This window comes from Musca autumnalis, unplaced genomic scaffold (assembly GCF_047663935.1).
Source record: "Musca autumnalis isolate F117 unplaced genomic scaffold, ASM4766393v1 scaffold_5, whole genome shotgun sequence".
NCBI lineage: Eukaryota > Metazoa > Arthropoda > Insecta > Diptera > Muscidae > Musca > Musca autumnalis.
The window spans coordinates 118567411-118583183 of NW_027412088.1; the positions used below are offsets into that span (position 1 = coordinate 118567411).

The 15773-nt window shown below is 34.3% G+C and overlaps 1 protein-coding gene across 5 annotated transcripts in view; it reads right to left on the minus strand.

Moving 5' to 3' along the window:
* sigmar (Tumor necrosis factor alpha-induced protein 8-like protein sigmar) overlaps window positions 1-15773 on the minus strand; it is a 139371-nt gene that overhangs the window by 34221 nt on the left and 89377 nt on the right. For 3 of the 5 annotated variants that reach the window (XM_073956089.1, XM_073956091.1, XM_073956090.1), the window contains exon 2: window positions 2943-3020. The exons of 1 other annotated variant lie outside the window; for it this stretch is intronic. In XM_073956089.1, coding sequence (XP_073812190.1) covers window positions 2943-3006 — 64 coding nt within the window. In that variant the 5' untranslated portion in view covers window positions 3007-3020. Of the gene's footprint in view, window positions 1-2942; window positions 3023-15773 lie in introns of all 5 variants that reach the window. One more of the 5 variants, XM_073956092.1, reaches the window with a different exon arrangement.

Here is a 15773-nt window from a genome sequence, read left to right on the forward strand (position 1 = left end):
TTTGTTTCTCGCAGATCATTTTTAAATATATTTGTTATTAGCAATTATTTCATATTTTAACATAAAATATGGAATATTAAAGATTTTATTACTTTTTTACGAATTTTCCTATGACTTGGCTATAAACAGTGGATCCAAGCGAAAGTCGTACACCTAATGAAATTTATTTAATTGACTTATATCTCCGACACAAAAAGCGATATGAAGAAAGTATTTGCGCAGCTTTTGAATCCATTCGGTCGACATTTTAAAAACACGAAATAAGACAATAATCAACCCCGTTTACATTGTTAAAAAATGCAATTAGCTAAAATACTAAGAATTTTAGCACCAACCGAAAGACATACAACAATTATAAATACAAAGTATTTTATAATATAATTAATCCTTGTGCATATGCCTGGTTTCAGTTGAATTCTGCAATCGATTTAGAATATTTTTAGACGGTTCTGTACAACTGTAGTATAAAATACATATGTCGCCGCTTGTTCTGAAAATCTCTCCTATAAAGATGTTTGGAAGAACAGATCATCTAGAGAAGTTTTTCAGCCTTACAACCTCTATAGATGATTTATGATTGGACTACGTTCTAGCGAACCAATGTTTTTGAAACCATTAAAAAAATGACACCCAATTATTTTCGAAATGAGTTTTTTGTTTTTATTTATTAATTATTGATTATTACTATTATTTTTTATTTATTATATAATGTATCTTGTTGAAATAAATCGTATTATGTTTATTAATCACCAAAACTTAAGATTGCATGCAAGTAAATGAACAAAAATTGGCTGACAATGTGAATGCTATAGCATTCACGTAATTTTGCATCGGAATGCTATAGCATTCACGTCCTTTTAAGCTTTTATGCTTGAAGTCAAAGTTTTGGCAGAAAGAACAATTCTTACCAATACATAATTTGCCAAGTAGTAACAACTCAATTAAACTGTAAAATCGCATAGTTCAATTCGCAATGACTTGAAAAAAAAAAACAAAAAAAAAAAAAAAACAAAACAAAAATCCATATCTGAAAGATAAGCCCCACACCATCACTGATACACTGATGCTATACGTTTTATTATTCGCGTATTAGACAAGAAACGATAAGTGGGGCTCTTTCGCTATATAAGGTCTGGATCCGCCCAGAACATGTCGCATCTATAAAAGTACACTTTTATAAATTTTTTGCCTTTGTTGGTATTGTTTTGATATTCTAAACATTGCTCTTGGATAACATTTATGTGTAGCTTTTTTAATCATTTTTATCGCCAATTAATAATTTATTTATGGCGTATAAACTTGGCTGCATATTGGAAAAATAAGCTTCCAAATATTTTTTTAATCGAATAGAGAGTCGGGACACTAAAAATCAACTCATTTTGAAATATTTTTCTTTTAATTTTCGAATTATTTTAAATATTTTATATGTTTTCTTTTCTTTTTAACACACATCCGTGGTATAATCCACACATCAAAGTATTGGATAGTGTTGTAGTTTTAATTTTCAATATATGCTAAATCGAATAAATTGTTTTTGTAAAGTTTAGTTAATCATTTTGTCATTTGGTTTCACAAAAATAATTTTTTACGCTTCTGTCCCATTTAATCTGATTTAAGTTTCCAGAATTGACCCTATCGATTGTAAAGAAGTACAGAGATTACGCTAAATCGATCGTAGGACTTAATAAAAAATAAAAACATGTAATTGGATTAATTATATTAACAAATACTTTGTCTTTATAATAGCTGTACGACTTTCGGTTGGTGCTAAAATTCTTAGTATTTTAGCTAATTGAATTTTTTAACAATATAAACGGGGTTGATTATTGTCTTATTTCTTGTTTTTAAATTGTCGACCGAATGGACTCAAAAGCTGCGCAAATACTTTCTTCATATCCCTTTTTTGTCGGAGATATAAGTCAATTAAATAAATTTCTTTAGGTGTACGACTTTCGCTTGGATCCACTGTATTTGAAGTTCAAAGTTATAGAATAGCCCTTGTTAATTTTAGCTTATTTGTCTAGGAAATTAATGAATCTAGGATTTGAATTTTGTGACGATTCAAAAAAAAAAAGAAATACACACACAGAAAAAAATAGCCTTACGCGAAATGATTTCTACTGGTATTTTGAGATATTTTAATTATTTATCAATTAAACGGCCATTTCGGTGTTCGCGAAAATATTTTGAGGCTTTCTTTGTTAGAATCTGATTAGGAAACGTTGCTTCATCAACTGAAAGAAAAAATCGGCGTAAATATCTCAACAGTTAGAAAATCATTGCGCGAAAGGCTAAAAAAATATTTTTCTGTATTTTATACGAGACATCATCGACTTTAACTTGCCACAAAATAAAAATCATAGATTCATTTGGGGAAAATAAGCTAACAAATTGTATAGAAAAAAATGAAAATTTTCTGAAATTCCTTCCTCTTTACGCGAATTTTCATACGGCTAGTTTTTGTGTCAGATTATATCAGAGAAATTGATATTTGGATTTAAGGGAATGTGTGTGAATGTACGAAAATATACTAAAAACAAATAGAAAATCAAGAGAGTTTTTAAATATGTTTGCAAAAGAAAATATCAAAACAAGCTCAGCTGATGTCTTTTCTTGCTGTCAAAATATATTTTGTTTTAACAAAATAATAGAAAATGTATCAGTTCAACCAAAAGTATACTCGATGTTACAAATACTTTTGAAACCAAGAGAAGACTAATGCCTGTATTCGCCACCTGGGTAACCTTACTAAATGAACCTTGTCACATCTGCAATATTTCTAATTTGTTCGTTACAATATGTTTTGACGGCTTGGGAATACATCAGCTGGTTTTACTGTGCAAAAATATTACAACAAAAATAGTACTATCAATGAGCAATAAATTGCCAAAATCAAAACTAAAATCAAACCATAAATAGGTAAATTATATTCGTATTTTTACCTTCCAAATTCCAATAATCCACGCTCCAAAGCAATAAATATTGCCGAAATCCTTCCGCAGCCATAATGATAACAACTCCTCCAATTTTTGCGAATAGAAAGAATTATTTTAATTACAGTTAAAGAACATCTTTGTATGGATATATTTAACGAAATCGATGCGAAGTACCCATCTATACAGCAGTTATTAACAATTTACTTAATAAAATCGTTTATTAATTATTAACCCAGCAAAATGTTCGATGCCAAAGATGCTATTCAAGAATGGGTGCAAGTGAAATGGAATGTCATTTTTTTAGCATCTTCACTCATTCTTTTTACAAGAGCGTGACCCCCAAAATATGCAATACATTTTCAGATCCTAAGCATGTCATCTCCACTAACTCGGTGGAATGGCATCTTCAACAATTCTTTGGCATGTCATCTTAATTAATTCCCTAGAATAGAATTTTCGCTAATCTTTGGCATGTAATTTTCACCAACCCTTTGGCATGAATTTTTCACGTCTTGTTCGGAAAATGCTGTATTGAAATATAATTTTCATGGCTTTTTTATTTATTCAAAGCAATTTATGAAATAACTATAATTTAATTATCATCAAAATTATAATTGCTGCTTGTTGTTGTAACAGTAGTTTATATGTTCATTTTTCTGCTTAATGAATGTGGCTACATATTGGAGTTTGTTAGTAGATTTGATGCTGAGCAGATCTTTTGTGTCATGAAACCTTGCTCTTTAGAAATTTAAACGGCAGTACCATCCCGAGCGTATTGAGCCAAAAGTCCTCTGCTTTGTCCTGACAGCTGACGCTTCTCAGCTGAGATAAATGGTCGACATTCTCCGAGGACCGCATGCAGACGATAGATAGTTGTTTATTGAATATGCGACTGCATTCATGTGAATACTTCTTAAACCTGCTTGATACGCTTGTTGATCCTGGTTCTGCTTGTTGATCTTGGTTCTGCACCCAGCGACCATGACATTCAACTCTATTGTTCTCAACTCTGCCGCCCAGGTGGTGAACAAAGTGGCCGTAGATTTATTGGCTGATATTTGTATATTCCTCGCGTGGAAAAGGGTGGTAAGATCAGACAAAAATGAGTTTAGCCATTCACAAATTTCATCAGGGAAGGCACCTAACACCAAGATCGTGCAACCATCCGCATACGTTATAGGTTAGACAGTTCCTGTAATATCACCTCGGACAACTCCAAGTTTCACTATACGGGTTTCGGACATCTTGATCCTAAATTCTTCGCGCGACAGGCGTCCAAACATAAAATATATTATCCAACGTTTCAAACTTGGCCGGAGCGTAGTCTGCTCGATCAACTCAAACAGCGTGGAGTGCTTGACAATCACAAAGGGTTACTATCACTACTATCACTGTTCTATCGCACGGCTTACTTTGATTGAGTCCTCGACTAATATGAGTAGAGATGGCGTGTAGCGCAGTTGTTGTGCTGCTTGCGGATCTCATGTTATTTATCGGCAACTAGACAGTTATTTCTGATGCTGGCGTCTTTGTTACGGGCGACTAAAGCGAAATTGGTCTGCACGATTTACTTTTGCTGGCATACTTGCTAGACTTCAGTAGATGGTATATTTTCCAGACTTCGGGAACGATGTGTGTGGCTAGCGACAGGTTGAGAACTTTATTGAGATACTTGACATTCGGCCGTCCAGCTGTTGCAGTTTAAGCACCGCCGCTACTCGCAACATAGTTTAATTCATCCGCAACTGATTGATTGATTCATCTTACAAAAGGTTTTTCAGTTCCCATCACCAGTACAGATTTCGACATGGACTCTAACTGCAAATTACTATTTCGTGAATTTTATTTTACGAACATTTTGGAAATGTGGGGATCTACAAATCGACTTGTAGAGCAGGGCTCTCTAGAGCAGACAAGGAAAATTTTATAATACCAAAGACTGCAGTCCGACTCTATTTTTTGCTCAATGATTGGGACTTCCTAGCGTAATAAATCTTACATAGCTTTAATAAATCTTAGATAAGTAAAAGAAAAATATATACATGTGTATAAATAAAAACACAAAATTCATCTCAATTGGATCTTTGAAAGGGTTCAAATGCTGATGAGAAGATCGGATCTTTCACGACTTCATTTGAAACAATGCAAAAGATCCAGTGAAATCATGGCATCTCATGGAACCACTTCCATAAAATTTTGCTGGGGAATTATATGTTCATTATAGATTCAAATGGAAGAATATTGTGTTTTCTCCCTAATTGGAAGAACAATTGCTACACATTGTCCCAAAATAGCGCGAAACCCCTTGAAACAATAATCTCTCAAGAATAAATGTAGTGGCGCTTGTGTTGGTCTTCCGGTTTGCAAATGTATTGGTTAACATCACTCAGACATTTACATGGCTTCCAGTAGGTAAGGCAGTTCAGAAAAGGACTTCCTTCTAAAAATATGCTCTATATACACTTCTTGGATGGATTTAGATAATTGAGTATTACTCTGTGTGAAAATAGCTGTGTTTCTTTCTGGTGAGGACATATTGTCGCTTTTGCATCGTAAGAAAATTAGTTTTCGTTTCATTGGAATAAATGCGATGTTTGAAATAAAGGTACACAGCCTGCCTCTTCGCCATTTCTAACAAATTGTTGACTGAAACACATCGTAGTATCTGTCCAAGTTGTAATACGCAACGTTATTAGAAAGTCAAAGATTATTTTACATATCCACTTATTTGGAAGTGGCCAATTCTTTAGGGTTGGTGAGAAGAAGTGAATTAAACTCTACGTTTTCAAGCGAATTTGTGTTATTTCGTTGCTTTGAAGGTTGCCCCGTATGAGGCCCTTTTGGTTAATATACTGGTATTTGGAGGAAGCGAAATTCGTCAGTTACGAAAGTTAATGCGCCATCATTCCAGTTTTTATTTTGAAACATTGGGTATTCTTTGCCTATGAAATCACTCTCACATTAACCAGCAATTAAAGTACACTGTCTGCGGTATTGTAAAAGAAATCACAAATTGTCTTTAATACGTTGTTGTTGCCTATTGGCGAGGTGAGGTATTATGGTCATTCTCTTATTAATCAGAAAACTAATCTCTTATTGAATAATAATTTTGCCGTTAGGTCAATGGTGCACAAGAAGAGAATGCTATTTGGGTTTTTGTATGAGAAAGAGAGTTGTAGTTAAATTTTTCGTAAAGACGCGTGCATGGCTGCGTTAGGTATTCCCAACATTGCACACATAACATGTAACAAGTGCCTGGGCTGTAGATTTGCTGCTGTAGAACAGGCGTTGATCAGTCCTTTTGAAAATCACAAAGTGCGTGCTTGTTCTACTGATTAAATATAAACTTAATGACTAATATTTAAAGTTCTGGATTCAAAGTTCGGGATTCAAAGGAGCCAAAACTGAAGAATAATTCAACATTTTGATTGACTGAAATTCGTCTATTGGAAAGAAACAAGTGATCGTAATATCGGAAAGCCCCATTTGACTTCTCAAAATTGGAATAAAAAACAATTATTACGTATGTACAAATCACGTGTGTATGTGCCATATCAATTTACTTGTTGTTTTTACTTGAGAAGAAGTTGATTTTAAGGCAATATAAATTTTCGGAAATTGGTCGGAGTACTGATTGAATATCCGTGTATCTCGTAAGCCACTTAATGTTGTTTATTAGCATTAAATAACCAACCTGCGACATCAACTTTGTGGAAATCAAAAATATACAGCATAAACCATATAAAATACAGCTTATCCGTCTTCTGGCATCTTGGTTTGAAAGGCCTTTCAACGAGGGAGCCCGTGAAAACCGTAAGTCACCATTATTCTTTCTTTTTGTATGTTTTTTTTCCACACTGACTTTACTCTTAATGTAGTATTATTAAAAACCTGACTCTCTTATTGAATGGTAAGAGTCCCGTTATTCTCAGGTTTAGATCGATCGTATCAAACTTAAACAAATTTGCAAGTTGGTTAATTTTTTTACATTATCCCACGGTATTTGATAAAAATTAGGTTATAATAAATTTGAATTTTCCACTTCCTGGAAACATAGCCATTTAAAATTTATTAACCTACAAATTACCTCCAGAATTACCAACCTGGCAATTGTACCTTGATACAGTTTGAATGTCATAGTACAATAGCCAGGTCTGAGAGAACAAAAAGTGGATTACAAAAGTTTGCAAACAACAACAATAAGAAATCAATATACCTTGCAGTTGTCTCTCTTCTATAACAAGTGATTTGCTGCTGTAGAACAGGCGTTGATCAGTCCTTTTGAAAATCACAAAGTGCGTGCTTGTTCTACTGATTAAATATAAACTTAATGACTAATATTTAAAGTTCTGGATTCAAAGTTCGGGATTCAAAGGAGCCAAAACTGAAGAATAATTCAACATTTTGATTGACTGAAATTCGTCTATTGGAAAGAAACAAGTGATCGTAATATCGGAAAGCCCCATTTGACTTCTCAAAATTGGAATAAAAAACAATTATTACGTATGTACAAATCACGTGTGTATGTGCCATATCAATTTACTTGTTGTTTTTACTTGAGAAGAAGTTGATTTTAAGGCAATATAAATTTTCGGAAATTGGTCGGAGTACTGATTGAATATCCGTGTATCTCGTAAGCCACTTAATGTTGTTTATTAGCATTAAATAACCAACCTGCGACATCAACTTTGTGGAAATCAAAAATATACAGCATAAACCATATAAAATACAGCTTATCCGTCTTCTGGCATCTTGGTTTGAAAGGCCTTTCAACGAGGGAGCCCGTGAAAACCGTAAGTCACCATTATTCTTTCTTTTTGTATGTTTTTTTTTTCCACACTGACACGATCGGTTCCACACTTTACTCTTAATGTAATATTATTAAAAACCTGACTCTCTTATTGAATGGTAAGAGTCCCGTTATTCTCAGGTTTAGATCGATCGTATCAAACTTAAACAAATTTGCAAGTTGGTTAATTTTTTTACATTATCCCACGGTATTTGATAAAAATTAGGTTATAATAAATTTGAATTTTCCACTTCCTGGAAACATAGCCATTTAAAATTTATTAACCTACAAATTACCTCCAGAATTACCAACCTGGCAATTGTACCTTGATACAGTTTGAATGTCATAGTACAATAGCCAGGTCTGAGAGAACAAAAAGTGGATTACAAAAGTTTGCAAACAACAACAATAAGAAATCAATATACCTTGCAGTTGTCTCTCTTCTATAACAAGTGATTTTATTTTGCCTCTCTTTCTTCTTATTCTTTACATTTTGTCAAACTTATGCATTTCAAAAACTCTGTCAATGACCTCCGTGGTACAGCCAGCTGTTACAGTTTGAAATACACAGCTTCTGCATCATACACGCGTATCTAAATATTTTCTTATAAATGTTTTTTGTATCATATACAAGGTGGCTCAAAAGTAATCCTCCTATAAAAAAATGCTATAATTTTTGCGATTGGCCCCTAATGTCAGTTCTGTTTTGACATTTGTGTAGTAAACACATGCGAAATACACGTTATGGGTACTTTACACGATATGTTTTTTACATATGAGTTGTCACTTTGCATATACATTTTGTATTGGAGAAGTGACAACTCATATGTAAAAAACATACCGTGTAAAGTACCCATTAATAAACAATGTTACGCTACACTGCTCCAGAACGCAGCTCAACAAAATTGAAAAAGTCGAATGTTTCAGACGAAGTTGCAGTTGTTTCTAGATGAAATCGGCGAGTTATTTTCAAATCCGGTGCCGGTTTTTCTCCATCAGCTCTTGTTTTTGAGCTATAGCTCAAAATCGGGTTTTACGAGTTTAACCCAGACTTTCGTTATTTTCGGATACAAATATTTTTTTTTGTGGGTTTTTCGACATTAATGTATTAAGCAGATGTTGTACGCTCAATACAAATCGTTTTTGCAATAGTTATGGTCAGTATATATCAAAAAAATATAGAAAATATACGACGGACCTTGCTTATTTTTGCTTATTTGCTTATTTTGAGTACTTTAAGCTATAATTACGTCATCGGGGGAAGTCATAGGATCTTCATATGGCAATGCGGATATGCTTAGGGTATCTACTATATAGTCCAGTATTCAAATATATAATACCATAACCTAAAAATCATCATGAATACTGCCATTGAAAAGTAAATGGCTTATGTGGTAATGATATCACTGGTAAATTATTTCCCTTAGCAGTCTTCATGGCGATTTTTAGGTTATGGCAGAATCATGGGGCTATGAACTTTATATTATACATTTGAATACTGGATTATATAGTAGACACCCTAAGCATATCCGGAGTACCATATGAAGATCCTATGACTTCTCCCGATGACGTAATTACAGCTGAAAGTACTCAAAATATGCAATTTTTACAAAGTCCGTCGTATATTTTCTATATTTTTTTGATATATACTCACCATAACGATTTCAAAAACGAATTGTATAGAGCGTACAACATCTCCTTAATATATTAATGTCGAAAAACCCACAAAAAATATTTGTTTGTATCCGAAAATAACGAAAGTCTGGGTTAAACTCGTAAAAACCGATTTTGAGCTATAGCTCAAAAACAAGAGCTGATGGAGAAAAACCGGCACCGGATTTGAAAATAACTCGCCGATTTCATCTAGAAACAACTGCAACTTCGGTTGAAACAAAAGTCCTGTTGACCAGTGTAATCGGTCGGTGACTTTGGCACAACGTGAATTTCGTCGTAGACGTTTAGCCGCTCGCCTCGAAGAGACTGGCACAACACGAGATGCTGCCAGGCATGGCAGACCCCGGAGTATTCGTTCTGCAGAGAATATTGCTGCTGTAGCCGAGGATGTCATGGAAGCGCCGTCGACATAGACCAGACGACGTGCCACGCAAATGGGTATCAGTTGACGGTCTTTACAGCGAATTTTGGTACAAGATTTGAAGATGTTTCCGTACAAAGTCCAGACGGTGCATCAGCTGTTAGATGCTGACCGCCAATCAGGTCTAACATACGATCAAGCCATCCTTAATCACCACCAAGAGGAAGATGATTTTTCATCAAAAATAATCATGAGTGATGAGGCGCTCCAGAGTTCTTTTGTGGGGCTTTTTGAAGTCGCGGGTTTATGTCAACAATCCTCAGACTCTGTCAGCTCTTAAAGAAGTTTTGGCCAAAGTTATGGAAAATGCCATAAAAAGGGCTCAAATGACAATAAACTGTGGCGGCGGCCATTTATCTGATATCATATTCTCGACTTGATGTAAAAAAAAAATTAAAAGACCAAATAAAAGTAATCCACAAGAAGAAACAAACTTTTTCATTTTTTTTAATTACAGCCAAAAAACATCGGAAGATTACTTTTGCGCCACCTTGTTTAATAGATAGTATATCGATATGCTTATGGATATTAGCCCAACGTTTGTATTCATAACTAGAATTAGAACTGAAGTAATTTTATCTTGAATTTTCTATTTATTTAAGTGATATGTATATGATTGCAACTTGTATTAAATCGGTGGCAGAATCCATCATGAACTAATTTGAACATATTTGTTTGGCTTCAGAGGCGCCGAAGGTTGAGTAAATGGGGGAATCTATTTTGGGTTACCATGGAATCGCTAGGAATAATGGGTAACATGGTTGGGTGGGCATAAAAGGTAGATGCAATAACACCAGCATGTACCGATATGGCTTCAAAGGAGTTTATGCTTCATCTTTGTATCTGTTTTTTTTTTTTCTACTCCTATTGTTTTCCTCCAACGCATGCTATTTAAACTTTTAAAATAACTATTGTAGATGACCTTAGGTACGCATAAAAGTGTTGACATGTCTCTCTCCTGTTTGTTTTGGAAATATAAAATACAGAAAACACAAACATTTTCAAAAAAATATATGAAAAACATGAATCAAAATTATGTTATTGAAAAGATATCATACATGTAAATGAACGACTTTTGTATCTCCTCTTCACATCAACGTAATAGCAAACTAATAATTTCTACATTAACAGGAGTTTGAAGTTTTAGTCTAAAGGGGAGAACACATTATCATTCAAAACTGACAGTCAACGTACTTTTAGGACAATTTTCCGGCAAATAACAACTTGTATTTAGCCAAAAACGTTTGAAATACAATATATACGGTATTATTTAGAGATTACAAAAGAAATTTTTCAGTTAGGCTTTGATATTCACGAAATAGACTTCGATGACTGTCAGTTTTGCTTGTCAATGTGTACTATACTTAAGAGAGTGCTTATTTAAGCTTTAAAGACAATGGTGAAATAATCAAAAACATCAGTTTTTCGATCTCGTCAAAATAATTATGCATATGACTGCCCAGCTAAATCTTATGGAAGTGCTTCCATGCGATGCGATGATTCACTGGATTCTTTACATTGGTTCAAATGATGTCGAGAATAATAATTTTTGAACGAATTCCGTGAATGATAAATACAATTCGTGAAACATCGGATCTTTTCTGTACGAATACGGAGCTTGCCTCCAGATCTAAATGACGGAATAAATTGAAAATTCGTTTTGTTATTTTTAATCTTTCTTCAATATAGTAGATTAAGTTAGATCAAAGGACGCGTAGCTGTTGTAGTATACAGCTACTTCACTCGGAGACCTTGTGGTCCATGTGTTCATCATAGAATGCTGAAAATTGAAATTGAAGAGCGTGAGGCTGACTTCCGCATCGTCAGATGCTTTGCAAATGTCTGAAATAACAACTGTGAAGATACGTAAAAATGCGCTTTTTAACGCGGTTAAAAAGCAAACAGGCATCACCTTCATTTCTGATGCATTCGCATGTGATTTATTTACCAAAAATGTTGTTTTTTATTAATAGTGATAACAGATGGACATTTCACAACATTTCTTTTTATTGTGTTTATCACACTCGACAAATTTTGATTTTGAATGTCAAACGTAATTTCTGCTGCCCCGTTCTGCATGTTTGTTTTCCCTAATAATATCTGTAATCTGTTTCACAATGTCAATGTAAACAATGTTCACAGTTGCATTTTCGAGTAACAATACATTAGTGTGCAATTGAAATATTTTGACGAAGTTTAAAAACTACATCTGACGATATGGAAGTCGGCCTTAGTCTTTATGAGTTTAATGGTGCTGCAGTAGTTCATTCTCGCTGCAGCCACGTCAGACCCTTAGCTCGAATTAGCAGAAGGTTGTCAGAGATTTTATCATGTGTTCACCTATGATTCGCAGTCTCCGGGGCATGAGCGTGAGTACAGGACAGCGACATAATAAGTTCTCGGTTTCTTCTTTATCTTCGCATAACCTGCAGTACTCAGCAGTATCATATCTTTCCCATTTGCAGGGCATTTATCTCACTATGTCGTGGTCGGTGTTTATGCCTACCGTAAGTTTCAGGTCAGATTTCTTCATGGAAAGCAGAGATGTTGTTCATCGATTGGAGAGAATGGTCCAGATTGCCTTGGATACCTTAAGCTACGTTTGTTGTGCCAAATCTGACTAGCCTTGTCCGGATATCTTTGCTCGATATATGTATATGTACCACTTACCGAGAGGAGTTGGGGAGTTACATTAATCTAGTTGAAGTGCAGTTGTGACGATACGGTGCTCTTCATGACACCGGTGTTTAATAAACCCAGCAAAAAGTTTGCCTCCAAAGAGGCAGTTAAATGATATGTACAAGTGATATGGAAGTGCATCAAATTATGCATTTTCACTCATGATTTTTACAAGAGCGTGACTACTGAAAGAGGCACTCCATTGCACTGCATTTTAACTGACGCTCTGGCACTGCATTTTAACTGACCCTTTGGCATTGCATTTTAACTAACCCTTTGGGGTAGAATAGGAGGCAGTCCAAAGCACGTGTTTTGATACAGGCATTCTGCGGAAATTGTGCAAGCCATTACAAAATATGCCAGAACAAATAAAATGCATTTATTATTTGTGTAAAATAAAAATATTAACAACTTTATTACATTAACACAAATTATGAACATCCTCCATTGAATTCAATCGCAAACATGCGTGTTTCCTCCGCTTGCATTTGTTCCAAGCTGAACTGTTTTTGCTTCATTTGCTAAATGGGTTGTCTTCCCATCACCAGTTAAGATTTCGACATGTTCTCCAACAGCACTCCATTCGGAAATTTTCTTCTCGTGAGTTGCCGGAAAAATGTTCACAAATTAAATATTATTTAAATATTAAATATTATTTAGTTTGTATGAACAAATGTTTGGAAATGTTAACACGCTTATCTCTTTTTGGAAAATGCCGCTGCCTGTAGAGATGTACAATCTGATTTATGTACATGTAGGGATCTCTAACAACTGCTAATAAAATGCAGCGAACGGAGTGCCTTTTTCACGACTCCGTTTGGACTGCATCCGGATGCTGTTAAATTGTGAGGAATTGGAGTGCCTTTTTCACGACTCCGTTGAACTGCATCCGGATGTTGTTAAAATGTGACAAGTGGATGTGATTCTTTGGATTGCATCCAAATGCGGTTAAAATGTGAGGACTGGAGTGCCTTTTTCACGACTCCGGTTGAACTGCATCAAAACATGTCGTGACAGAACTAGTCCACATTGCACTACTTCCAATTTATTTTGCTGGGAAAGCTAACGACCCAAGGGCGATTTGTAGAGATACGATGTTTTGTTCAAAATATTTCACCGCACCAGAGAATCATAAAAACGAATTGGCCTTACCAGGGTAGAGAATTCAATGGATGACCTGTGGTCTCAGTCCCAAACTCTCTCCAATGGAATTCTATGAATATAGAGCTACTAGCAAAATGCCCGCTACTTCGTATGCGGAAAGGGAATAATGTACAAATAAATAATATGTAATATGAAAATGGCGGACACTGAAATTTTTGATATACTAATACCTTTTTAGTACTGTTCGTAAACCTGTAATTCGAATTTCCAAAAAGGACCTTATCGCACCCCTACACATCTACAGGGTATTTTTGAAGAAGTAGCTTTAATTTCGGAATTTGTGATATCAAAATGGAGAAAACCTATTTTAAAAAAATGTTACTGTATGCGCACGCTTTGACAGTGCCCCTATCTAACAGTTCATTTTTTGAGCCTTCTTGTAAAACAAAAGTCGCATAGATCTACATTTGTTTGTCTTTTTGATTTCAGTGCATTATTTAGAAACCTCCTTAGCGTCAACTTGTACACTATTCAGTAAAATTTTTAAAATCCATGGTATTACAAGCAGAAGCATTTCATAAATTTTAAAGGCGGATTTCCATAAACATTCCGATTCAATCTCATCAGCGATCCTCATAACAAAATTCATATATCGGTTCACTCAGTATCAGTGCGTTAATATGTAGTATTATTTAATAATTCTAGACTTATTGCAGTACCACCTCTAACAGTGAATCTGACAAATAAATAATAAATCAGAATTCCATTTCTATTCCTTAGCGCCATACCATACCCATTGCACTTTCGTACGCACACTAATTGTATAATTCCAGCTTCACCCAAAACCAAATTTAGTACCATTTTGTACTTTTTATATTTCCAGCGCAAACTCAATAATTGAGTCATCCCTAAGGGTTATGACTTTTTTACAACCTCATATCCCTGTATCATAGCGTGATAAGTTTTGCCATAAGATTACATAAAATTTTAATTATAAGGTGATTCGGTGAAAAAACCTCACGCACAAAATGATTTTAAAATTTGAATTTATCAAAATTATGGACAATATCTTGAAGTCACTGAAAACAGATATATAATTGAAAATAACTTTAGAGCCACATGAGATAATTAAAATGACATAAAATTTATTTCTCACTATTTTTCTTCATTTCTGAGAATCGTAAAAATGTCGTAAACGCAACGGAATGTCAAAAAAAAAATGTCAAAAAGTCATAACCCTAATCTCCATACCTAATTTCAGAATTTGTATGCATTTCAAAAACTTTTTATCTAACCCCAACATAGATCTAATACAAAAATTCGAAATTCCAGCTATATCCTTTATGCAACATCAAAAAAATTTAGTAAAATTTAATACTTTTCTACAAAAGTACGAATTTCAATAACTATCTTAATCCTCCACTCCTACAGTAATCTTAAATCCGAAATTCACGATTTCACTTCTATCCGTTCACCCATATCTAAATTGTACCAAATTAAGTACGATTTAGTACTTTTCGTACACATAAATATGAATTTCCGAAATTTGTCTCAATCCTCCACGCAACGGTAATCATAATTTCAAATTTCACGATTCCAGCTCCGTCCATTCACCAAAAACCAAATTGTACCAAATTTACTGCCAGTTGGTACACATAAGTACGAAATTCCAAAACAACATCCAACATCTCAATCCTCCACTCCAACAATAATCTTAACTCCAAATTTCAGGATTCCACCTCTATTCATTCACCCAAATCCAAATTGTACCAAATTTAGTACTTTTCGTACAATGCTCCACGCAACAGTAGTAATAATTCTAAATTTCACGATTCCAGCTCTATCCAATCCATTCACCAAAATCTAAATTGTACCAAATTTAGTACCAGTTGGTACGCATAAGTAAGAATTTCCAAAGCCACCTCCATATCTCAATCGTACACTGCAACAGTAATCATTATTCCAAATTACAGGATCCCCCCAGTTCTAAACGTTTACCCATATTCAACTTGTACTAAATTTAGTACCATTTAGTACTTTTCGTACGCAATAACCAAGAATTTCCATAACTACCTCAATCCCACACTCAAACAGTAATCTTATTTCCAAATTTCAGAACTCAATCAAATCCAAATAGTAAAAAATTTAGTATCTTTTTAGTACGAATTTC